We start from the raw sequence: 25,431 nt of genomic DNA on the forward strand, positions 1-25,431 counted from the left end.
GTATAGTGCATGTCATTTATTTCCATCTTTAGCACACTTTTATAGGATCCTACAGGGTTTGCGGGGCTTAACAAGCTACTATTGGTTAAGACATATTGTTTTACATTCTTTTCCATGCACACAGTGCCATTGTTTTTTTCTATTCTCGCTGTTCCAGGAGAGTTTGAAGGACACGGCCCTTGGAATTGTTGCCTGGATTGAAAGCTGGCTTGTGCAGACAGGCTTTTACTAACATATCATGCTTTTGCTCTGTTAAAATGTTTTCCTGCAGCTTGTCACCTAAAGCCTCTGCCTGTGCTCCTAAGGGTTACCCCTGGCTGGAGACTGTCTGGAAACCCCAGAAGGCTGTTCCTTCCCCAGGACATCTATCTGGGCTTATTGCCAGCAGAAGCTGGGGGTCAGAGAGGCCCCAAGCCCCAGCTGCAACAGTTATTTGTTGAAAAAAAGTAATTTTTTTTTAATACGAGCTCTTGTGCAATAAATCTCTCCAATTTCAAGCTGCTGAGTTTACAGCTGTGTGCATGAAGAGTTATCAGAAACTTCCAGAGTGATTTTCTGTGTCCACTCACACTGCTTGCTGAGTGCCTGCTCACCTTTAGAGTATGGAAATAAGATACAATTGATCTTTCTAAAGTCAACTGTTAAATGAATGTGTATCAGGGGTTAGACGCTGGCCAAATGCCAGTGCCCCCTCAGAAATCATTCTCTCATGCTCCTCTGCTACACTTACACAGAGGAGGGGTAAGGAAAACCCTCTGCTAGGATTCATGACTTGAGGTTAGAATTGGAAGAAACACTTTAAAGGCAAAAAAGGCTCAAAATTTAAAGGGTATAAAGAAAAATTTATTAACAGAATTAAAATAAGATAATGAAAACTAAAATAAACCGTTAGAACACTTTCCCCCCTCCCAGCCCTTCTTTCCTTCTCACCAGCAGGGAGAAAAAACATGGGATTTTCAGTCAGTTTGTTATTTCTAAAGATCTTTCTCCAGTTCACTTAGGGAGAGGAGTCTCTTTTGCTATGCCATGGGGTCTTTCCAATGGGAGACAGTTCTCTGTGAACTTTTCCAACTTAGTTCTAATTTTCATGAGCAGCAGTCCTGCCCGAAAACCAGCTGAAGCGCGAGTCACTCCCATGTGGAAAAACAGTCTTCCCACAAACTGCTATTTTTCGTGGGTGATTTAGCTTAATAGCTTTGGTTTCTAACTGTGACCCATTCTAGTATAAAAGCAAGGGTCTTCTTTTTTCTATCTCTGGAAGCAAGAGTTCTTTCTCTCTCTCTCTCTCTCTGTTCAAGCCTCTCACCAGGTCACTGCTTCTCATCCACACTCATTCCAGCATGAGTATCTTTTCTGCACAGGCTGTAGGTGAATTCTGCATCCCCCCATGCACTTCATGAATTATAAGGAAACTGTTGTATGATAGTCCTCACCACTTGGCTTGCAGAAGAATCTCAGCTCTGGTGCTCAAAGCACCTCCTCCTCCCCCTCCCTCTTTTGCTCCATATCATTCTCCTCACGTGATTTCACCCTTACCTTTTCTCTGACTCAGGAGAGAATCGGTGTTCGTAGGTTTGTTTGTTCTTAAGTTCTATCAAGTGAAACAGTTTTTACAGAGTTTTGCAGGGATGAAAGTTTGATCTTGTCCAGGCTCCGCATTGGGGAATTACTCATCATGCTTCTCACTGTTGGACACATGGTCTTTGCCAACACCACGCAAGCTGTGCTGGCTGCCGGCTCCACTCAGCTTTTCTCCACATGTGGAGCACTGAAAAAAGAACAGCTGCTGCTGTTTCTGTCCTTTTGTTTATGGTGCAGCACGTTAGAAGTGGCCAGAGAGGTAAAATCTATCGCTGGCCATGCCAAGATGGTGGCAGCTGCATGGCTGCTTTTGGCCACAGTCACTCTCAGCCTCGGCTGGGGGCCACTCCTGGCACAGTCCAGATAGTTGCTCATGTCACTGGGATAGCCCCCGGCAGCAGGGCCACTGGAAAAGGGCTATGGACTCCACTGAGAAGGGCCCTGGCCAGCCCACTCATCCCACCTCAGAGGCAAGGGAGAAAGAGATCTTCCCATGGTTTTGTCCTTCTTAAATCGTTATCATAGAGGTGTTACCAGCTTTTCTAATTGGCTTAGCAGCATGCCTGCTGTCAGAGACAGCCAGTGATTGGTTTTGCCAGGCACAAAGGAAGCTTTTACCAGCTCCTCACAGGAAAAATCACTTCAGTGGCTGGCTCCTTCCCTCCTCACCAAAAATCAATCTATGCAAAACCAAAACAATGTGCTTTTCTAAATCCTACAGAAAACTTCCATGAGATTACCAACTACTGAAAAGGAGAGCACAATGTACATATTATATATATGCCACCAGCTTATTTTGTTCACAAAAAGAAGACTGTAGAGATTTGTGGAAATTTTTGAAAGCCGTAGTTCCTATGGCTTATTTTATAAAATAGACTTGGCATGTAATTGAATAGGTATCTTCTGCTTTAGGTTATGTGCCTGCGTGATAGAATACTGTTTGTGCTTCTGTCATGACCTTGTAAAAAATTCCGAGGAATAAAGTTTGAGCAAAGAAAAACAAGAAAAATACTATATGCTGCCATAAAACATTGTTCTACCAAAACTGGGATATCTGGATACCTAACTTATGGTTTGCTGTCATCACTGCTCCTTCCACTTGCTGTGATTTCTGGAAATCACTCTTTTCACTGAACAAAAATCTGCCTAATTTTCCTTCAACTCTCTCTTTCCTATTTAATTTTTAAATTGTTTGTTTATGTCATGTCTGCTATTACAGCCTTCAGAATAACTACACCACACTTTCTTTCCAGCAGTGTGATAATCTGCAAGATGAATTTTATCAATAGATCCTTAGATTTAATAATTTTATTTTTTTATATTCATGACTTAGCTTCAAACTACATGTGACTGTCTTAAATTTCACTTTTTGTCTAAAGCTGTTGTGGCATGCATGCAGTTGTATACTGTCACATTGCCTCGGATGTGAGGGCACTTTTCCAACACTGTTGCTCAGTTAGCAAGAGCTATTAGTGGAGGTTTCTGGGTGGTGAGAACCTGGTACTCTACTGCTCTGTGTGGAGCCATTCAATTGTTCATCATCTTCTCCTCTGGGACTCCTTGTGGATTGCAGTCACTGGAAGAGCTGTCTTTCTGTGTATTATACCAGAGTTCTCCTACATTACAGACCAGAAAAAAACCTGTCTAAGGACTAATCACTGCCTACAGCCAGGACACCATTCAGCACTGCAAACACAATATCCTACTTTTGCTTTTGATGGGGTAGTGACTGCAGCAGTAGAGGCACAGATTCCTGCCTGATGGCAGCTATACATGTCCTGACACAGCTGTATTGAGATTCTCTGTGCCAGGTGTGAGACTTCCACTAATGGTTACATCAGGGAAAACAGGCATCTGTAGAGATGGAATGACATCAGGCTACCTCAAGCCAAAAACTTGCAATTGTGCTTTGTGTGAAGAAACTACTTGCACCTGTGCAACAGAATCAGGAGAATTCAATTGTGAAGAATGCACTCTGAGCTATTTTATGCAAAATCCTATATTTGCTCTACAAAACTGCATATTGTTGAATTGATACCAAAACACCTTTTGTTTTTCATCTTTTATCCTTTTTTCATTTGTTCAGAACTCCTGACATTTGAAGACTACAATTTTGAATCATTTTTCAGACCCCATAATTGCAATTCAATTGCTTTCTAACTGATATTTAATAACTTACTAATTACAACTTACTGATCACTCAATGAAGAAAATACAAGTGATTTAAAGCAATACAAAACATAAAATAACCAAAAAGTACCCAACTATTTATGTTCAGCTATAAAAGCACAGTTTTAAAATGGAAAGGATAAGAGACACACTTGCTGCCTTATGCGAGGCAGACACTCCGGTTCAGGAGCAGCACGGTGGCCATGCCCAGGCCACTCGGTCCAATTCGCACACAACATCAATGTGATGGACGGCAGAAATGGCGTTTATTGCTGAAGAATTTGACACTTTATAACCCGGGTTCACAGCTTTCATCACAGCTAGGTGCTATTGGCTAATTACGGGGCAATTACCATACAGGTAATTAAATGGAGGAGGGGGGTGACTATCTTTCCTTTACATCCCGATATCTTCCAAGCGCTGGGCCCTAGCTTCCCACATTTTCCCCTTCCCCTTATGCTTAACTAAATTTTCTAGCATGTAAGGTGTATTAGTCTTGAAAGTTCTAATGTTATTTTATGTATATCTATCTCTAAACATTTTATCTAACTTATCTATATTATGAAAAGTTTATTTATTTAAAAGTAGATATCATAAACTTGAGTAAACTGTAAGGTACACTATACTTAACTAAAAGGTTAAAAACTTATAAAATAGACACTGCAGTTTTTCATTAAGAAACATAAGGCACACGTGGTGACCAAGTGCATTCTTAGAGCTTCTGCTGTCTTTCTGCAAACAGGATGTTGACTTTCTCTATTTGACTCTTGACAAAAGACACAAGCCTATTTAAAACACACGGGTTTTCAATTATCTCCCAGGCTGCCCTCGCTCTCCGGATTTGGATCCCGCTTTTCGAATTTGAATTCCCGTGTTTCAGCACCACTTGCTGCCTTATGCGAGGCAGACACCCCTCCTTTCCCTCTCCCTCTGTACACCTCCCCCGCACCTTATCTCTTTCATTTCACATTCTCTTTCTTTCTCACGTACTTTATCATTCTTGTCCTCCCGACCATGTTTGCTCATCAATGCCAGTGTTTGTTTCCTGTTCCCACCAAGGACATTTTCCCTCGCTCTTTGTCTTTTTGCTCAGTGCCATCTTGGGATACATAGGGCGGTGTTCCCCCCCGGGCTTTTCCCACGGCACCTCTGGCTTCCTCTGTTAACTTTCTCCAAAAAACTTCTGCTCTCTGCTGTCTCTGTGAGCAGATCGAGATTTGGGAATTGAGGGGACGTGTCGCCCTCTTGTGACCCCTTCAGCTCAGCAGAGCCACTCTCGTCTGGGGGCTGCAATGTCTGGGTGGCCACTCTGACCCCAAATTTTGGGGTGGCCATCAAACAGTTTTTTGCTGCCCTCCAAGTTTCCTTGGCAAGGCCTTTGGTACGTCTGTCCCACACCCTAGGGTGGATCATCTTTACTAGCTGATTTATGACCCCAGTATACAAAAGCCTTGCAATAGCAAGAGTAGAAGCCTTAGGTTTACAATCTAAACTACATAGTGTATGTAATCGAGATACGACCTTTATCAGCACTTCCATCTCCTTGTGGGCCCAGGAACGTCTCTCATGCCAGGACTGGTCCAGCCGTCCTGACTGCCGCTCCTGTTTCCCAGGCGGTCCTCGCTCTCCGGATTTGGATCCCGCTTTTCGAATTTGCCCGGGTTTCGGCACCACTTGCTGCCTTATGCGAGGCAGACACCCTGGTTCAGGAGCAGCACAGTGGCCATGCCCAGGCCACTCAGTCCAATTCGCACACAACACCAATGTGATGGATGGCAGAAATGGCGTTTATTGCTGAAGAATTTGACACTTTTTATCCTAGGTTCACAGTGTTACTCCCATCTGCTTTCATCACACCTAGGTGCTATTGGCTAATTACGGGGCAATTACCATACAGGTAATTAAATGGAGGAGGGGGGTGACTATCTTTCCTTTCTGTAATTAAGAAATTACATCCCGATATCTTCCGAGCGCTGGGCCCTAGCTTCCCACACACACTGAAAAGTTATTTGCCAGGATAATTTGGCTATAAAAAAAAAAAAGTTGTGCCCACTGTCTAGGCAGTTCCCACGGATGGCTACCTGTGTACTTCTAATTGAGGGGTGCAGATATGAGGAGGGGCTAAGGAAATATAAGAAAAAGACCACAGAAGACAAGCATCTGGAGTGTAATACAGAAAAAAAAATACAGTGGTAGGAGAGACTGAGATCTCACTGGCTGAAACAGCTCTTTTTTCACTTTCCTTAGCTTCTGCTCTTCCTCCCACTCTCAAGTTGGTAAAGGGAACATATGCAAGCAGGACAGACTGCTGGTGCCGCCTGGCTTCACTTCAAAGCTGCTTGAAATGCTCTCTCACTCCCAAACAGCATGTGTTTGCTTTGTCACATCTTCCCTCATGACTGCAGCTTACTATTCACTGCTCCCACACACACATGATAGATTAGCCATCCTTGTAAAGGTAGCATTTGTGGCAGAGGGTGGCTGCATCCACACCTGTCATGACTCTTTAGAAAGGAGAGGAAAATTACTACTCTTCTACACAAATAAATAGGTCTTCTTCCAGCAGGAGTAACTTTTGTTACATGATTACATGCTGCTGTTGTGGCCGTGCCAGTGATTGCCAGGTTCTTACCTTTACTGTCTGTGGGATAGGAAACAGGCAGACAAGTTCAGTCAGGGGGAAGAATGAAGACACCTTGTTAGTGACAGTGTCTTAGGTTGCAATGCAAGATGTAACCAAAAGTATGTATTCTATTACCATCTGTTAAAGCCAGGTGTGGCAGTGTTCTTTACCTCTTCTATGACCCATCCTCCTTCTAGGGGGATATCTTCTGCTAATGGGCCAGCTGTTAAAACCAAGTGGGGCAGTGCTCTTTATCTCTTCAACACCCATCCTCCCTCCAAGGTGATATCTTCTGTTAATGGGCCATTGAGTCTCACTTCGTGACTGAAAAAATTACATCATCCCATTGTGAGATGCACCACCCAGGGGGAGGAGCCAAGCATTCCTACCTGGATCTAATCTGAGACTGGGAACACCACAGGCAGCCTTTTTCCACTGGATTCCCAGATGAGAGACCAGACCATTTTACATCACCACTGCACCTTCAGAGGAAAACTACAGCCTTCTACAGGATTCAACAGAACCACATCTGTTGCTCCAGGAGGACTGCAGCCACTAATATCCCCCTGGAGGGAGGATGGGTGGTGAAAGAGATAAGGAACACTGCCACACTTGGTTTTGGTTTTGACAGCTGGCCCATTAACAGAAGATATTCCTGTGGAGTTATGAGAGATGGGTCATGGAAGAGATAAAGAACACATCCACACCTGGTTTCAACAGATGCTAATAGAATACATTTGGTTACATCTTGCATTGCAACCCAAGACAGAACTATTTCTTGTAACAGAATTAGCTGCAAGTTGGTTATTCTGGAAAAAAAAAAAATAATTAAAAAAATATATAATTCTACCATTTGGAAAGCACAGTGTCAAGGGAAGTTTTTTGTGGGTGGGTACCCTTGGCTAAGCATGTCTTTTTAGAAACTCAAACTTTGCAAACTGTTCCTAGTTGATTTGAAACTAAGAAAGCATCAGTCTGCATACCTTTTGTTCTCAATTTTTTTTATTTGTGGAAGATGAGGAAAATGACAATGTCAACCCTCATCATCAAATGATGACCAGTTATTTGCCCATGTGGTTCACGTATAGTACAAACTACTCAATTAGCTGAATAGATAAATTAATTGTCATTTTCAATTAGCTTTCAGTTCATATATCCCAAAGTTAATACCTATAGTAGAATGGTAGCACTTATAGTAGAATTTGGTAGCATCTGCATGCTACCAAAGTTCTGCCTTTTAATGATAGAATCATGGCACACTCTCATTTGGAAGGGATCATCAAAGTCCAACTTTTGGCCCTACACACAACACTGCAAGAGTCACACCATGTGCCTGAAAGCATTGTCCAAATGCTTCTTGAACTTTGTCAGGCTGTGATCATTTCCCTGGGGGGGCTGTTCTACTGCACAACCACTACCTTTGTGAAGAACCTTCTCCTAATATCTAGCCTAAACATCCCCTGACATGGCTTCACGCCATTACCTTGAGTCCTGCCACTGGTTACAGTAAAGATCAGTGTCTGCCCCTCCTCTTCCCCTCATGAGGAAATTGAAGACTGCAATGGGGTCTTCTCCAGGCTGACCAAGTGAACTCAGCCTCTCCTCATAAGCTTTCCCTCCAGACCATTTTCATGGCCCTCCTTTGGACATTCCAATAGCCCCATGTCTCTTGTATACTGTGGCACCCAGAACTACCTCCAACACTGAAGGTGAAGCTTCCCCAGTGCAGAGCAGAACGGGACAATCCCCTCCCTTGCCTGGCTGATGCTGTCCCTGATGCCCCCAGGACACTGGTGGCCCGCCTGGCTGCCAGGGCACTGCTGGCTCATGTTCAGCTTGCCATTAACCAGGGCCCCCAGGTTCCTTTTCACAGTGCTGCTCTCCAGCCTCGCATTCCCAGTCTGTCCATACATCCAGGGCTGCCCCATCCCAGCACAGAATCTGTTACTTGCCTTTGTTAAGCTTCACATGGTAGGCGATTGGAATTTCTCTGATTTGTGGAGATGTCTCTGCAGAGCCTCTCTGCCTTCAAGGGAGTCAACAGCTCCTCCCAGTTTAGTGTCATCAGCAAATTTACTTAGTATCCTTTTGAATCCTGTGTCCAGGTGAACAAGTATGTTGAAGAGGATAGAGCCCTATGGAATCCCACTAATTGACTGATGCCAGCCTTATATTTTTGCAAAATATTTACTATTCTTTCCAAAGAAAGCATCCCATTGCAGTTTCATAATTGCCTTGAAAGACATATGAGAGATTACTCCTCTGCAACTGTGCACAAATTATTATCAGAGAAATGTCACAATGTCAATTATGTGACTTGAAGCACCAGCAACCATACAGGAAAATATACTCTTTTCAGCCAAACTTTAATTCATTCATGCCTGCATGTGTTCATTCATGTTTAGCTCAAAGAGAAGCAAATACACAGTTGTCAGTGCACACAGCATTTGGACTATCAACATATATTGAGCCATGATATATATAGCCATGAGTGAACCTTGGCAAACAACATGACTTTGTGAGCTGTCACCACACCTGAGTTATATCTATAATTTGGACTAATATTGTAACGTACTTTTGTTGATTGTGCAACAGCTGACTTTTAATTTTTTTTGAAGTATTTTACTGTTGCCACTGAAGATGAATAGATCACACAGACACAGGTCGAGGTGTGGTGAAAAGAAGAGAGAGTTTATTTTTCCTCCTAGGATTTATAGGCTTCTGACCATGGCCAGGATAACACTTTCTCACTGCACTGGCCATGAGAGATGCCCATTCTGTTACAAGACGTGTAACAGAAAGAATGTACACATATCTATGTTTACAGTTACTGTCCTGGGAAAGTCCTTAGAAAACTATGTTAGCAAGCTCAGAAGCTGAGTTTTCAGGGTGACATCTCACCCTTTTTGGTTTAACAAAAAGAAAAGAAAAAAGAAAAATGAACAAAGAAACTAGCAACATTATAAACAATCAAAAGGATAAATAATAGGAAAATACAATACTCCATACAATCAGAAGGCTGTAATTTCAGGGTGATATCTCACCCTTTCGTTATTACAAAAAAACCAAAAAACAACAAAAACCCAAGAAATAAATGAAACAAATGTCCAACATCAACACCTGCTTGTGGGTGGGCCATCGGGGTGAGCACGCACGTCACCTGCATCTGAGTCCTCATCCGTTGGCCCACTCATCCGATGACTTCCAATTTGGTCACGGCCTCCAGCCCGCTCACCGGTTGAATGCTGCCTCTGCGGTTGCAGGTCAGGACGAACACACTTCACAGGTACCCAGCGTACCCCAGTATCTGTGGATACACATGTATACCCGCGCCCCCAAGCGATGAGGTCATAGGGACCATCCCACTGTTTCGTAACTAGATTCCTCACTCTAACCTTTGCCCAAGGCTGAGGCGTCTCATCCGAAGCCCGCAAAGAAAGGTGATGGTTCAACATGACCGGGTTACTGGAGTTCTGTGGCACCGTGAGGTGATTAAGGGTATATAAAGCTTTCCCCAACCGACTGTGAGGGGTCTCGCCCTGCATTCCCCATTTCTACTTCTGCAGAACTCTCTTCAGCGTACCATGAGCATGTTCTACGATAGCCTGACCTTTCAGAGAATGAGGGATACCAAACTTGTGTGACACACCCCACAACTGCAGGAACTGCCGCACCTTCTGAGAGGCGTAAGCAGAACCATTATCGATCTTTACAGCAGAAGGCACGCCCAAAACAGCAAAGGCCTGCTTCCAGTGGGCAATGACATTGCAGGTTTTTTCTCCCGTGTGAGCAAAAGCCCACATGGCAGAGGAGAAGGTGTCCACACTGATGTGCACATACCGAAGCCGGCTGAACTCAGCAACCTGAGTGACATCTGTCTGCCAAAGCTCCGAGGCCCGAAGGCCCCTGGGGTTTACCCCTGCCAGCAAAGGTGCAGCAAGCACATGACAATCGTCACAAGACTCAACAATGTCATGGGCCTCAGCTGACGTCAGCTGAAATTGTTTCTGCAAAGTATGTGCATTCTGATAGAAGAATCCATGTGACACCTTGGCCTGGCTGAGAGTATCAGGCTGAGGTGCAACCCACGCAGGGTTAGCCAATTTGTCAGCTCTCGCGTTAACTTCTGCAATAAACTCTGGCAAACTGGTGTGACTCCGCACATGCAAAACGTAATATGGATGTACCCAGGCCTGAATGGCACTCCACAGGGCCTTCAGTAAATGAAACAAGGCAGGATTGCTGACCTCCTTCAAGACTGAATGACCCAACCGCTGGGCTATACCGGCCACATAGGCGGAATCCGTGACAAAATTGAAAGGTTCCTGGGAAAACTTCTGAAACACCATGACAGCAGCCCGTAATTCCACCAATTGGGCTGATCCAGTCTCACGCTCCAAGACTTGCCACTCAGATTCTTCCTTCCAGGTAGTAATGGCCTTTCCAGTCCTCCCTGAACCATCAGTAAAAACAGTAGGGCCTTGCACAGGCTCCTGACTATGTTTGGGCCGCAAAGAAAGTTTTGTGAAGTTTGCCAGTTGCAGCAGCTTATGACTGGCAGATGGTAAGTGATCTGCCCAGAAAAATTCTCTAGAGCACTTGGCATGGAAATACTGTTTGGAAAGCTCCAGTCAAAGTCTTCCCGCGGTACCAGGAGCACAATCTTTGCGGGATCTGCACCCATCAATTGTAAACACCGGTGTCGGCATTTAATTATCAAACGAGCTATCAGCTCAAGCATCACAGTTGCTGTCTTCTGCGGCTGATGGGGCAGGAAAACCCATTCTAGGACATGCAAGGGATCAGACCACTCATCATTCCACTGGCCAATGATACCCGCAGGAGGCAAATCTGGAGTAACAATGAACACAGCGACATCAATGGAAGAGTCAATGCGATGAACCTGACGAGCGGAAACCGCTCGCTGAACCTCCTCAGCACCTGCTGCGCCTCTGGGGTCAGCGTCCGAGGTGACTTTAAATCAGAGTCCCCCTTCAATAGACCAAACAAGGGGGACAGTTGTGCCATGGTCAGTCCCAAGTGGGGACGCAACCAAGTAATGACATTCACCAATTTCTGAACATCATTCAGTGTCTTCACCGAATGCACAAATTGCACCTCCTGGTGTTGGACTGTCCGTTCCAAAATTTTCACCCCTAAGTACTTCCAAGGAGGCTGTTGCTGAACCTTTTCTGGGGCCACTCGTAGCCCATGAGAATGCAAAGCAGTGATCAGCTGAGGCCGTATCCTCAGCAGCTCATCCTGGGTAGGTGCAGCCACCAAGATGTCATCCATATAATGATAAATACGAGCACCAGAAAACTGCTTGCAAACTCCAGACAGGGCTCAAGCCACGCAACATTGGCAAATGGCTGGTGAATTTCTCATGCCTTGCAGCAAAACCCTCCATTGATATCTCTGTGTAGGCTCAGCATTATTGATAGCTGGCACCGAGAAGGCAAATTTCAGTCTGTCATCAGGATACAAAGGAATATTAAAGAAACAATCCTTCAGATCCACAATGAGAACGGGCCAATCAGCAGGAAGCATGGTGGGTGATGGCATTCCAATCTGCAATGCCCCCATGCTTTCCATCACGGCATTAACTTCCCAGAGGTCTTGAAATAACCTCCATTTCCCAGACTTCTACTTGATGCAGAAAACAGGGGTGTTCCAGGGACTGGTCGAAGGCTCCAGGTAACCCTGGTCCAACTGTTCCTGCAGCAATTCACGGAGGGCAACTAACTTATCATGAGAGAGGGGCCACTGATTTTCCCAAATGGGTTTGTCCACCAACCAGCGTATGGGAGGCGTAGGACAATCTGCACCCTCCAACACAGTGGCCCTCATCAAAAATCTGTCCCCATACGCAGCCCCCATACAGCCAGAACGTCCCTCCCCCAGAGTGTTAACCGGGAGCCTTTCGTGACATACAGCCAAATCATGGCCATGTCCCCCTTGGGGTTCGTGATGAACACAGGCCTTCGGCTCACATAGCATTGTGTGGCTCCTGCCAACCCCACAACTGACGTCTGCACCAGGTCCAAGGGCCATTCCGGGGGCCAGTCGGCAGACCCGATGATCATGACATCTGCACCAGTGTCAAGAAGCCCACGAAGACTGACTTCTGACAGTGTCTAACCAGGGTTGCACAGGATGCAGAGCCACTCAGGACAATCCTTGGCCGCCAGAACAGCAGTCCAGTGAACCTGAGGTGGCCCCGTGGATCCGAAGCCGCCATTTCCCCGCTGCTGACCTTCCGCTCTGTGAACACAAGACTTAAAAGGCACAAGTTGAGCAAGTCTGGTTCCTGCAGGGATAGTAACGGGGGGTGAGTGTAGAAACCATGGCGTAAATCCGCCCCGTGAAGTCCGAATCAATGATTCCCAGGTGCACAATGATGCCCTGAGCAGTGGCACTAGATCTCCTCACAAGGAGAGCACTCATGCCCCCACCCACTGGGCCCAAGGCAACCAAAGGAACCCTGTACATCCTACAAGAGTCCAAGACAACCGTGTCTGCTGTGCAGACATCAAGGCCTGCAGAGCTGGAGGTGCTGGCTACAAGCTGGCTGAGCAGACCTCCACTGGCTCCGGGGTGTGAAGAGAGGCTTGTGTCTGAGCGTGTCTCCCCGTCGCGCTCGGCTTCTCATTTCCTGAGCCCGACAGAGACTTACCATTGACATGGACCATCGCCCTGCACACATCCGCCCCATGATTCGCCCTACCACACCGGGAACAGTAATACAGTAATACTCTGCCTCTTCCTGGCCTGAGCAGTCCCCCGTTGTTGCTGCCCACCTGGCGGCTTCACCCAAGGTGGCAGCAGCGCAGCAGCCACAGTAGGGGTCTCTCCAGCATTGACACCGGCCTCTGCACAGGCTTGCGCCATCTGTGGCAGCGAAGGATCACCGGGGATCACACTAATGACCCTCCAACACGCGGCATTACAATTAGTCTTCGTGAGAGTCTTAAGCATCACCTGCCTCGCCATATTTCCATAACCAGGCCCTCTGTAGGAGAGAGCCCAAAACCAGCCATAGCCACAGACTAGATAGTACTGTGTAACCACCACCTGCAACACACGTTGGAGGTTCACTGGATGTTGTCACTGAAGATGAATAGATCACACAGACACAGGCCGAGGTGTGGTGAAAAGAAGAGAGAGTTTATTTTTCCTCTCAGGATTTATAGTTTTCTGACCATGGCCAGGGATTGGATGGTCAGGATAACACTTTCTCACTGCACTGGCCATGAGAGATGCCCATCACAGGACGTGTAAAAGAAAGAATGTACAAATATCTATGCTTACAGTTACTGTCCTGGGAAAGTCCTTAGAAAACTATGCTAGCAAGCTCAGAAGCTGAGTTTTCAGGGCGACATTTTACAATTCATAGCAACCAATAAGTTGGAAGGATTTTGCTTAGAAGATATGCTCTTATGTTTTGTCCCATTTCCATGCCCATCATTCCATGACAGTACTTCACAAAAACTGAGAAACTTCTGCATAAATCAGAGCAGACCTTGAAGCAAATATTTCTTTCTCTACTCATCCATGCAAAATCAATTCTCATGTACATATGGGACTCTTCCTGACCTGTTGACAGAACAGTACAATTGTAGTGACTGTCAGCATAAAGATCAGAGTAATGATACATGTAGAGCTATTAAAAATCATAGAACTGCTAACACTAGTGTGTCTCAGTCTAAATCAGGTGGCAAAAAAAATACACATTTGAATAGCAAAGAACAGGTTTACTGTCATAACAATATCATTTTGCCTGATCTGACTCAAACGTCTTTTTTTATTTTTTTGGATTTAAATGAAAGTTCAAATGATTTCTTTAGAAAGCGCGTAGAGAATTTCAGGATTTGCTGGTTTTGAAAGCATTGCATCAATGTAGACTGTTTTGGTAGTACTAAAGTTCACATTTCAACCATAGGTCTGAACCAAAAGGTGCTCATTTCAATTTATTTGCATCTTTTGGACCAGGTTCTTCAAACTGCACTGTCAGCATTTCTGAGGAAGTATTTAAAAAGTCTTGAACTGTCGGAAATGCTTGAATACATCCAAGAGGCCTTTTTAATGCTTCCTCCCACGGAAGTGGGATTTTGTGACCATGTCTCAAAGCCATTCCTTACCTAGGGTCCTTACAGAACCTGAGCATCCACAAGCTGGGCAAACTATTTACCATGCCAACAGGAGGCGGGAGCGAGAGTGTAAATTCACGTTTTACCAAGTAAGGCTTTCTAACTACCTTCGCTCGTCCACTTCACTCCCCAGACCAGGCCGGCCGGCCCTGAGGGGTGCGGGAGCGGAGGGGCGGGGAGGCCGCACGGGCCCGGCTGGGGCGGAACGCGCGCGCACGCACCGCGCCAGGCCGCCCCTGTCTGCCCACCGGCCCAGCTGCCCCGCCGGGGAGCCCCGGGCCTCCTTTCCCCCGGCTCCCAGCCAGCCGAAGGCGCGGAACACAGCCCCCATTGGCCCACAGGAGCAGCTGTGAACACGAGGACGGCCCCTAACTGCGGGCCCTCCCACCAACAGCTTATACCCAGCCCTCAGCCAGCCGGCCGGCCGCCGAACCGGCTCTTCTCGCTCTTCTCGCGCTCCGCGCTCCTTTCGCCCCGCCCAGCCGGGAGGGCCCGGCTCGGGCATGAGCTCCGCTCTCGCCTGCCCCGGGAGCGGCCGCCCCGCCTTCATCCCTTTCTCTCTCCCAGGGCCATCCCACCCGTAGCTTCACTTCCGGGGCGGCCATTTTGGGCGGTCCGTGGCTGGTCGGTGCGGCGGGGCGGGCTCGGCCCTGGCCGAGGGGCTGTGACAGCGGCTGTGACAGCGGCGGGGGGGACACCTGCGCTGGGCACTGTCGGGGCGCCGCCGCAGGGGCAGAGCCGCCGCCCGGGGACCGCAGCGCCCGCCCGTGCCCCGCCATGTCGGACTTCGACAGCAACCCTTTCGCCGACCCGGACCTTAACAACCCCTTCAAGGTGAGGGGGCCGTGAGGTTTCCTCGGGGTCGGTCTCCGCCGAACCTCGGGCTTCCCGCGAGAGGAAGCAAGCAGGGAAGGAAGGACGGAGAGGGGGAAGGGAATAAGGAAGGAAGGAGGGAAGGACCCCGCGGGAGCTGTGGGCCGGGGTCTTTTACACTCAGCGGGCTACGGAGGCCCGGGGTGGGGGCGGGGCGCGGGGCTCCGTGCTTCCTTCTGTAGCTAAAATAACACAAGTTGTATTTCAGGTGTGTTATTTCGATGGAAAAAAAAGAGAAAAGTTTGGATCGTTTTTGTTTTGACCCTAGCTTTGTGCTAGGGGTAACGCTACTACGGTCTTTTTTTCTTTCGTGTGGTTGAGCTAAATAGTTACGGTATGAATTTGGGTATATATTGAGTTTACCCTCTTCTTCTCTAGCCTCCTCCCACCCCCTGCAAGCTTACTGGTTCCCTTACCTTATGTCTGAAGTAACCAGAGTACCAATGGCTGGAAATGAGTTCTATGCTGTATCTCAAACTGCTTTGTTGTAATGTACTATAAAGCTTTTAGTGTTTGCACGTTGCCTTGTCATATAGCTGTGAATTCTTTCTTCCCTCACGGGCTTAGGCTGTTAAAACAAACTGATCTCCCTGGATGCTTCCCCTCCTGTTTTTTCCTTTGTTATCTGAATCCAGCTCAACTAACTTCTGAAGCTACCTACTTTGATAATATTACTGAACTTGTTGCAGGCATTTTAAAGCATGCATATAGTATATGGCAGTGAGTTTAGAATGTTAGCTGGAATAGGTAAGCTTTTTAAAAATTGATCTGTCACATTTCAAGCCAGGCATACTTCTGTTGATGCAGATGCTGGAAGCATAGTGTTCCTAACATTTGTTCATTAGAATCAGCCTGAATCATTAGTTTAGTTTTTATGGTCATAAAACGTAGGCAGTATTCATTAGGCTAGAATTCCATAGGATAAGATCTGTTTTCACTTGTATGCAGTGCAATGACCTTCCAGGTGAGCACAAGTCCTGGTGTTGAGTCTGCTGCCAACAATAGTGTGGGCTGGTACCAATGTCAGTGAGTACTGTTCTTTTTGGCACCAAGCACTGAAAAGGTGTCGTTCTAGAATTCTTCAGCAGCAGAAATACATGATGCTTTTCGTCCTATTTCCATCCTTTTTGTAATAGTTAATCAAATAACATCTAGCAAAATCCAGGGCAGTAAGGGGTATTAGATGCAAAATAGCTGCCTCTGCAGTGCTCATCAGACTGTGTTACTGGTCCTGTGTAATGTTGTGAGACCTAAACTAGGCACACACCTGAATTATACTTCCAATTTGAAGATACTGCTTGAAGTGCAAAAGCTTATTCTAGTTTCTCTTTAGGGAAAGACTTCTATTGTAACTTTGGGCAGAATCCACGCTCCACTTCTCATCTGCAGTGCATCATGATAAAAGGAATCTATAACAGATTCTCTGTAACTTGAAGCTCTCTGTTTGGATTTCTTCATTTGCAGAAGATGGTTCAGGAAAGCTGTGCACTTTCCTTTTTTCAAAGGTTTTTTTGCCTTCCTTCAGTCTTTTCTAACTTCCATCACATTCTACTGCCCATAAAATGTAATCTTGCATACCTTTACTTAACCATGCATTTAACTTAAAGAGGCAAAAGGCCTCATATATTAGCTAAAGCTTGATGGCCATCTTGTTGGCAGAACAGCTTTGAAATTAGTGGGTAGTAATGCATGTATGTATTTAAGTTTTGTCTATGCATTTTGAAATACTTTATGCATAGAATCAGTATTTCCAGATGGACCCTGATAGCCTAAGTCATATTGTCTAAATGTTGTATCCTTATGTATTCACATTTTTGTCTTTGCTTGATATTTTTATATATGATGTGATTAGTTGTTTTCCGTGCTTTTGGAGTTGCTTCCTGTGCTAATGTAAAATCACAGAAGTATTATGGCAGAGAAGGGGTGGGAAGGCATCAGGTGGAAGAGTTGTTGCCAAGGTCTAAACATAGATCTTATTCTTTTTAAACATTTTGGTTTTACTAGCTGTCTGTGATCTACATGGGAGGTTTCCTGTGACTGTTTCTGTGCCTTTTAATAAAAATATTAGAGCAGAGCTTCTTGCTTGATGTTGAATCAAATAAAAGTGTTCTCTGAAAAGATAAAGGTAAAGCATAAGCATGTAGTGCCTTTTTAGTATTTTGGGTAGTTAATACTTTTGGAAGTCTATAAGTAAATTATCTGCTGGAAAAACTGCAATTACCTTACCTGGCTTGATCTTGAAGTGTTGTGGATTTTGAGACAAGTGGCTACCTAACCTTTGCATTTTTTTTCCTCATTGTTGCTTTAAAAAAAGCAGCAAACTGGAACTGAATCCAGAGTCAGATATGCTTTTGAAGTCATAGTTTTCCTCTCTAAATAAATGTCCTCTGAATGCTATACCAACAAAGCCAGAAGATGGGTTTTTTGAAAGACAGAGGATACTGAAACAAACAGATAAGTGACATGCTAACATTTACAAGCTTTTGATAACACTAAGGTTGTGCAGAAGAAAATGCATCCACGTACCATACAAATGAAGATGTGAGAATCCTTTTAGAAGATGATGTATTGGTAGTGTGAAGAAGTACACAGTTGGTGTAACCTCAGGTATTATGATTTGAAGCAGGTTAATAGTGAAATCTATTAATTTTGTTTACTAAGAAGCAGTAGTCATAGCTACAATTCATGAGTGTGAATTCACACTTGTAAAGTTCTCACTTACAAATGCTGCAGTCCCAGAGTGCCCAAACAGGGTGAGCAGAGCAGACATGGTGATGGTACCTGCATTCAGTGCTAGGCAAATCTATAGAGAGGAGACAGATCTGAGCACAAGTTAGAAAGCCAGGATCATGTCCAGAGAAAGTAAACAGGATCAGTCAACAGTCCTCTGATGATCAGGTAAGGTATTAGTAAAGAGTGGGGGTCTGACCACTTAAGAGAGGTTTGGGAATCCTCAGGGTCCTGACAGTCTGCCTTAAATAGGGTAAAGCAGCATGTAATAAATTTTGTATGAAAAAACAAAGGGACATTTCTAATGTAGCTGTCTCTTTGTGTTCTTTTTTTTTTTTTTATGTCATAGGATAGGTGATAGTTGTAGTCTTCTGTCTTGGGAGGTGATACAGTTACAAAGGTTCTGAAATAGCAGTCTCAAAATTCAGTGTAAGTATCATTTACTCTGAAACAATCAGCAGTTCATCTACAATAAAAACTATTGGTTCTGTGTTCTTGGTTTGATTTTTTTTTTTCCTAAGTGAACAATGCTACTACTTAGAGAGGTTTTTTTTAAGTAGAGCTGTGAATTTCATAGGTCTTTGGATCTTGGCTGACAGATGGCACAAGGTTTGAAAACTGGCTGTTAATTATCCAAACATATGAAACAGTTATTTTTCGGTGGCTGTAGAATGAGAACTATAAAGACTTGAGTAGTGCTCATAAATTCTATTGGGTCAGTTCATCTGATGTGTTTAGCTCTGAGCAGTTGCATATATTTGACACCACAGAAATTATGATAGGCCTGAAAACCAACAGAAAATTTAAACATTTCTGTTAAAATGTGAACGATGACCTTCTGAGAAAAGCCAAATCACTATGTGATAGGAAGATTTTTCTTATTTCTTCACCAGATTTAGTGTGGGAGGGCACAGTCAGAACAGACCTCAAATGTATGTATTGTTAAGTATTTGAGTAGTTTCTTTGAGTGGGATTAGGGATCCAAACCGTGGTCACCTTTGAGTTGTTGCTTCAAAAAGACACAGATCTTGGTTCTGTCATGACTGTCATTCTTGTTTGGATGGCTGAGATACTCTGTGATATCCAAAAATGGGACTTAATTGCTCCCGCTGGGGTCATGGGATTACTTGAGTCACTAGAGCCAAGTACTGAAGTAATTCCAGTTATAAATTTGATATTACACTTAGTCTTGACTCACATGAGCACAAATTAATCTCCTGTCTGGTTTGGTGGGAAATACAGCCTGGAGGTTTGATGCTGAAAGCAGTTGTGCAAATGACTGCTACCTTCTGTGGCAGCAGAATCTATACAGTTTATACCGTGGTTGCTGAAGTGAAGCTAAAGTGGTACAAACTCAGAGGAAGAAGAAGTTCTGATTTATTTTTTTTTAAGAATTGTGACCCTTACTACATAAAATGTTTGTGCAGCTTTAGAATGAAGCAGTTTTGTTGCATGCCTATATGTAGAACTGAGCTTTAATTCTTGTATCTAACTAAAATATACTGTTTTAAGTTAGTAAAGGACATAAAATTTAGGTATTTTTTCTGACTTTTACTATCTGTTTTCCCTTCATGTCTTCAAAAATTATGAAATTTTTCATAATTTAATGCTGAACATTGTGGTAGTTGGTTGTCCTTTTGCTGTCCTACATGGAAGTTGGATTTCAAGAGTAGACTTCATCAGTGTTGTAACTGCACTGTAATCTGTTAAAAATGTGAAGCATTTTAATAGTTATTCAGTATCTTACAGCTGCGCTTTTCCCTCTAGACTTTCATTGAAGTGTTAGCACATATGCCTAGTGTTACTGTTACACTGTATACCGAGATTCAGCATTACAAAGAGAAATATATGCATATCAGAGCTGTGAGATATAGGTGATACTTTATTAGGCATCCAGTACTCCATTGCAGGATGAGGCTGGTTCAAACTTTAGGACAATTTTGGCCTTGTCAGCTTCTGAAGTTCTTTTAGGTTTCAGAGGTGGGGACCTTGCCTTGCTCAGTAGCTCAAAACCCTTCACAGCTCTGCTTTCATGTGATGAATGTGACATATAACAGGTAGCATTCAACAATATAAAAAAGCCCAGTGGGCTACTTTTGCAATATTCTATTTAATAATTGTATTCAGGCAGAGTGGGAAGGAAAGCTGTTTGAGCATATGAGGGGGATGGGAAAATGGCTGATAAATGATTGTTATGTTAAACTTGAAAAACTTGGAATTATGAAAGAATGTTATGTGGCTACTTGGGTATTTTTAATTTTTTTAATAATTACAAGTCCAGATTTTTTTACCAAATGTTTATTCAACTTGTGTGAATTGCAATTTCAGAAGCTTAATCCGGCAGTCTCATGGGACTGAGAAACACTCCTGAACTGTTTATGAAAAGTGTGAGAGATAATTTTCTCTTTGGTAAAGAAATCAAAAAAGACCAACAGTTTCAGGCATTTTGTGTTGCATTTTTTCTTAATTTTCTGACCCAGTGGTGTTATCTTAGGGAGTACTTCACAGAGATCAAGAAGTACAACTGTTACTATAACCTGTTCCCATCCCCAAAATCGAATTCCACAAAACTTCAGGATGAATTCTTACTTAAATATTACTTTCCAACTAGCTTAAGTGATTTTTATTGGAAATTGTTTTCAATTGCTGATATGTTATAAAAGCATTATCATCTCTATCCAAATTGGTGTTTGGTGTTTATAAACTTCCATTTCCTGACCTCTGCAATAAAATACTGCTTTTACTTCCCGCTAGTCCTTGGGACTAAACTGAAAAAATGTTCTTTGCAGAAAATGTTTTTGTCTTTTTGCTAGAAGGATAGGTATGCCTCTAAGTTAAAGTTTTTTCAGCAACGTGAATGACAGTTTGGAGGGTCTGACTCCTAGTTCACTATATTCCCCTCACTTAAATCAAAATCACAACTAACAATGTAAGCTTAGGTGATGGTGTTTTTCAGATTATTACTACATTATGTATTTTATAGAAGTGTTTTGCTGATGGTGGAACAATTCTGGACCCATATCCAGTGAACTCTAATACCAAGCATTGTTACAGATGTATTTACTTCTTCAGTCTTTAATTTGGTAGTGTCTTCTGTGTTAGTGAAACTGGTAGGTGATGACTAGTTTGGTATCCTAGACAACAGAGGTCTATTCCCTTCAATTTTGTTTTTTAAAAATCCGTGAAAGCTCACATAGAACAGATTATTCTGCTCTGCTTTAAACTTTCTGGTTTGTAATTAATTGTATTTGTATGCCCTCTGAGATTATTAGGTATTCAGTTAATTTTATCTATATGTGAGCATAATTTGTTAGCTTGGCCCAGAAGATGATTTTAATAGTTCTATAGGTGTTCTTGTCAGTATGAAATATAAATGTCTTGTTTTTTCTGTGTCTGTTTTGTCAGTTTGTGTTACTATTTGTTGGGGTGTTTTTTCTTACTTTTCCATTCTTGGCATAATAAATAGGCTGCTGCTCGTACCTGTCTTGTTGGGATTAAAAAAAGTGTGTTAATATTTCCTTTTGAGATTGAGGACAGAGGCTGCAAAAAGTAGGTAAAAGGAAAGATTTAGATAGAAAACAGCTAAATTAAGTTGTGCTACTTTCTTAAAACTTCAGTCTGCTAAACTAATTCTGATCGTGAAAATGTCATCTGAAATGACTGTGTGACTTAAATGCACCAATAGCTACAGTAGCTGAGTATGAAAACTAGTCTGCTTTTAATTCACTTCTGTGATTGTATGACTAATGGTTAAATAAAAAGGTCAGAAGCTCTAAGTTTGAACTGGCAGGAGTTTGGGTGAGATAAAGCTGGGTGGAATATCAGATATGGAAAATAAATTATTACAGCATAGATTCACTTATTTCTGTGGAATATTAATTTTTTCTGTTTTTTAACTAGTAGAATATGGATGTCATGCAGCATAGAAATTTGATAGCATTCATTTAAATACCACTTCTTCTGTGTCATCCTGCACAACATTTATTGTTTGCATTTATTATTCAAACCCTGAACAATTTCTAAATTCTGTGGGATTTTTCTGCAGCAGTGAGTATGAGTGCTTCACAGTTTTGATCGCTGTGTTTAGATGAGTTTGCATTTGCTCCATTTTTTAAATGAGATGCAATGAGTATAAGGAAAATGATTCAAAACAATTTTTTGTGTTTTGTGGGATGTAAGGTCTAATCTCTTCAGAAATATTGTAAGTAGTCTTTTGGAATATGAAGTGTAGCTCCTGCTGGTATCAGTCATTTGATGCACTGTAGGTGTTCAGAACAATGAGAATAGCACCTACACCTGGGCACCCTGATTGTGAAGAGCTGAGGATAGTTCCAGCAATGAATGAGTTATAGGAGAGAGACAAATTTCCTGGCTGGTGTTTTCTTCAGCTGTGATATTCCTCATTTCTTGTGATGGCTGGTTTCCTTTTCCTTGAGTCTTTCTGTGTCACAAACTTCTATTGAAGTCCAGACTGTGTAATTCTAGTTTTCTGAATGCAGAATTTGAACGCTACTTGCAGTGGTGGAGTTCAATTTGTGTATTTCAATACAACTGTAATTTTTTTCCTTTACTGAGTAATGAAACTTTACTTGAATAGAGCTATTATTGGATGTCCTCTGGGTTATTCATTTTTTTTTTAGAGCTACTGCTACTTTAGCAAACAGTAGCAATATTTGGCAGAGGTGTAGCCATTGTCAATTCATAATGGGAATGGACTTCTGATAAAAGGCTTCTTGCTCTAATCACTGTGTCTATTTAATGTTGAACTTGCTTTTGTGTGCTAAGACTGTTGTTCTAGTACACCTTGTTGTCTCAATGTATGTTTTCTTTTATTTGTCCATGGACTGTCACAATAAATGTACAAAGTAATCTAAGGAGTTTTTGACCCTGGTCTTCTCTAAAACACTTAGAGAAAAAAGGCCTTTCTTTCATCAGACATTATTTTTGTTTTTATGTTGTATTTCTGAATATAGGTTACTCTTCTGAATTTGACTTGATCACTGTTTCCTGCTTTTTGGAAATGGCTGCTGTTCAGTGGGTGTATCATTAGTCTCACTTTAGTTATTCAAATAATTGAATTTATGGTCTGCAGGGACAGTTGGGCTGAGTTATTTGGTTAGTAGTGCACTCTTCAAACAAAAGTTCAGTGTTGAAATATACTTTTTAAGCAGCTAATTCAACCTAAGATCCTAGGTGTTACTCAAGTAATAATAGTTAGACATACTGTTTCACTGTGTGGCTGATGGTTAGTGATCACAAGTTGCATGTCTATACTTGAACATTTTTTCTGTGAAAGTGGCAATTATATGAGAGCATTTTTGAAAGGGGCACCATACTGAAAGGATGAACAAAGTGTTTTATTAGTGCTAATTGATATTAACATATAAAGACTGGAATAAGTGTACTAGGTCTGACTAGAATGGAGTTAATTTTTTCATGGCAGTCCCTGTTGTGCTGTGTTTCAGATATGTGACCAAAACAGTGCCAGGAAGGCACTGATGTGCTGGCACATTGCTATGCAGTGCTTGTATAGCACCAAGGCCATCTTTGTTTCACACTATTGCTTCCCCTCAGGGAATAGACTTGGGTAAGCGGCTGGGGTGGGGGTACACAGGCAGGGCCACTGACCCCAGCTGACCAGAGGGATCTTTCATGCTGCGTAACATCGTGCTTGGCAGCAGCGCTGGTGGTGGTGGTAGTAGGGGGAGCTGTTCCAAGCAGCCATTGCTCAGAAGCTGAACGGGCATATGTATCTTGGTGGGAGGTGGTAAGCAATTGCCTTTGGATGACTTGTAGTTTGTTTTGTTTTTCTGCCTCTACCTTCCCCTCTCCCCTCCCACATTTAAACGGTCTTTTTTTTTTTTTTTTAACAACCACAAGTTTTATTTGCTTTCTCCATTTTGGTTCTTTCCTGTATCCCACTGCAGAGAGCAGTGAGTGAGCAACTAGTCTGGGGGCTTTGCTGTTGGCTACAGTAGACATACCACAATAAGATAAAAGTTTTCAGCTGTGTATAACTTTCTACTGTTCTGTATATTGAATTATGAAATTGTCTTATTTATATTAACTTTGTTTTAACTTCATTTTCATCTTGTACTGATGAGTCTAGTAAACCAATGTGCAATTCAAATGTTCTATTTTATTACTCTCATATTTTTAATGTACTTTTCTGTTCAACATTTTAATGAATTTCTGGCTGAATTTTCACAAGGAACATTCTCACCTCACCATGTTTTCCCTTATTTCTGTTGTTCATCTGCACAGCATTTCTTGATAGCCACTTTAGCAAAGAACATGGTAAAAATTAGTTTACCAGTTTATTCAGGATTTGATGGTTCTTCAGTAGTAACAATGTATTTGAGTCTAGCATGGTAACTATGGCAGGCTTGTGAGGGAGACTGACCAGCATGGCTGTTTCGAAACAACTGAAGATGAGTCATATAAGAAAGTTGATGTTGAATTGCATTTAACATTGTTTTGTATACATCTTTAGAAGGGGTGATTCTTTTTCAGTGATCATTGAAATACTGCTTTGCAGCTAAATGTCTGCTTTAATAAAAAGTGGTTTGTGACCAGAGGGTGTTTTAAGTATGCTTACGTATGTGAGTCTCTTTAAAACTCACATACATATAATTTTTTTCATTTTTGAGGCAATGCTTTTTCTTAAGCTTTTTTGTAGCAAACTTTTTAAATTGCATCATATGAACAATTTTGTGAGTATGGCTATTGGAAAAAATAGACTTGTTCTGTCTTGCTGTGTCCCTTGGGATTTTAGAACTGATAGGAGTTCTGCCCTGTTATTTTTTCTAGCTGTAAATAAGTTGACTGCAGCCGTTAAGTCCTCTTCCTGCATCTGCAGATAAAGTTCCTGCTAACAAGACTAAGCTAAGGCCATAATTGATGCTTATTCTAAGAAAGCAGATTCTGTATTTTAATTTGATTTTTATTTCATTTAGCTTAATTTCTTTATTTACTTAAGTGTAGATTGTCACTTATTATATTTTTTTAAAAAAAATTATATTTATGTGATAGAATCATATACAAGCTTGGGTTGGACGGGACTTTAAATATCATCTAGTTCTATGCCTCCAGCCATAGGCAGGGACACCTTCCACCAGACCAGATTACCCAGAGCTCCATCCAGCCTGGCCTTGAACGCTTCCAGGGACGGGGCATCCACAACTTCCTTGGGCAACCTGTTCCGTTTTCTCACCACCCTCACAGTAAAGAACTCATTTGCAATATCTAATTTAAACCTACTCTCTTTCAGTTTGAATCCATGCCCCTATTCCTGTCACTATATGC

General features: G+C 42.9%; 1 protein-coding gene across 1 annotated transcript in view; it reads left to right on the forward strand.

Annotated features, from left to right (window-relative positions):
• The first annotated feature begins 14,725 nt into the window (after window positions 1–14,725).
• The window catches only part of SCAMP1 (secretory carrier membrane protein 1), a 41,285-nt gene continuing 30,579 nt past the window's right edge, over window positions 14,726–25,431 (forward strand). Inside the window, exon 1 of the mRNA XM_023944601.2 lies at window positions 14,726–15,357. Within this exon, the coding sequence (XP_023800369.1) occupies window positions 15,301–15,357 (57 nt within the window). The 5' untranslated portion in view covers window positions 14,726–15,300. The remainder of the gene's footprint in view (window positions 15,358–25,431) is intronic.

This window comes from Cyanistes caeruleus, chromosome Z (genome assembly GCF_971803275.1).
Source record: "Cyanistes caeruleus chromosome Z, bCyaCae1.hap1.1, whole genome shotgun sequence".
Taxonomy (NCBI): domain Eukaryota; kingdom Metazoa; phylum Chordata; class Aves; order Passeriformes; family Paridae; genus Cyanistes; species Cyanistes caeruleus.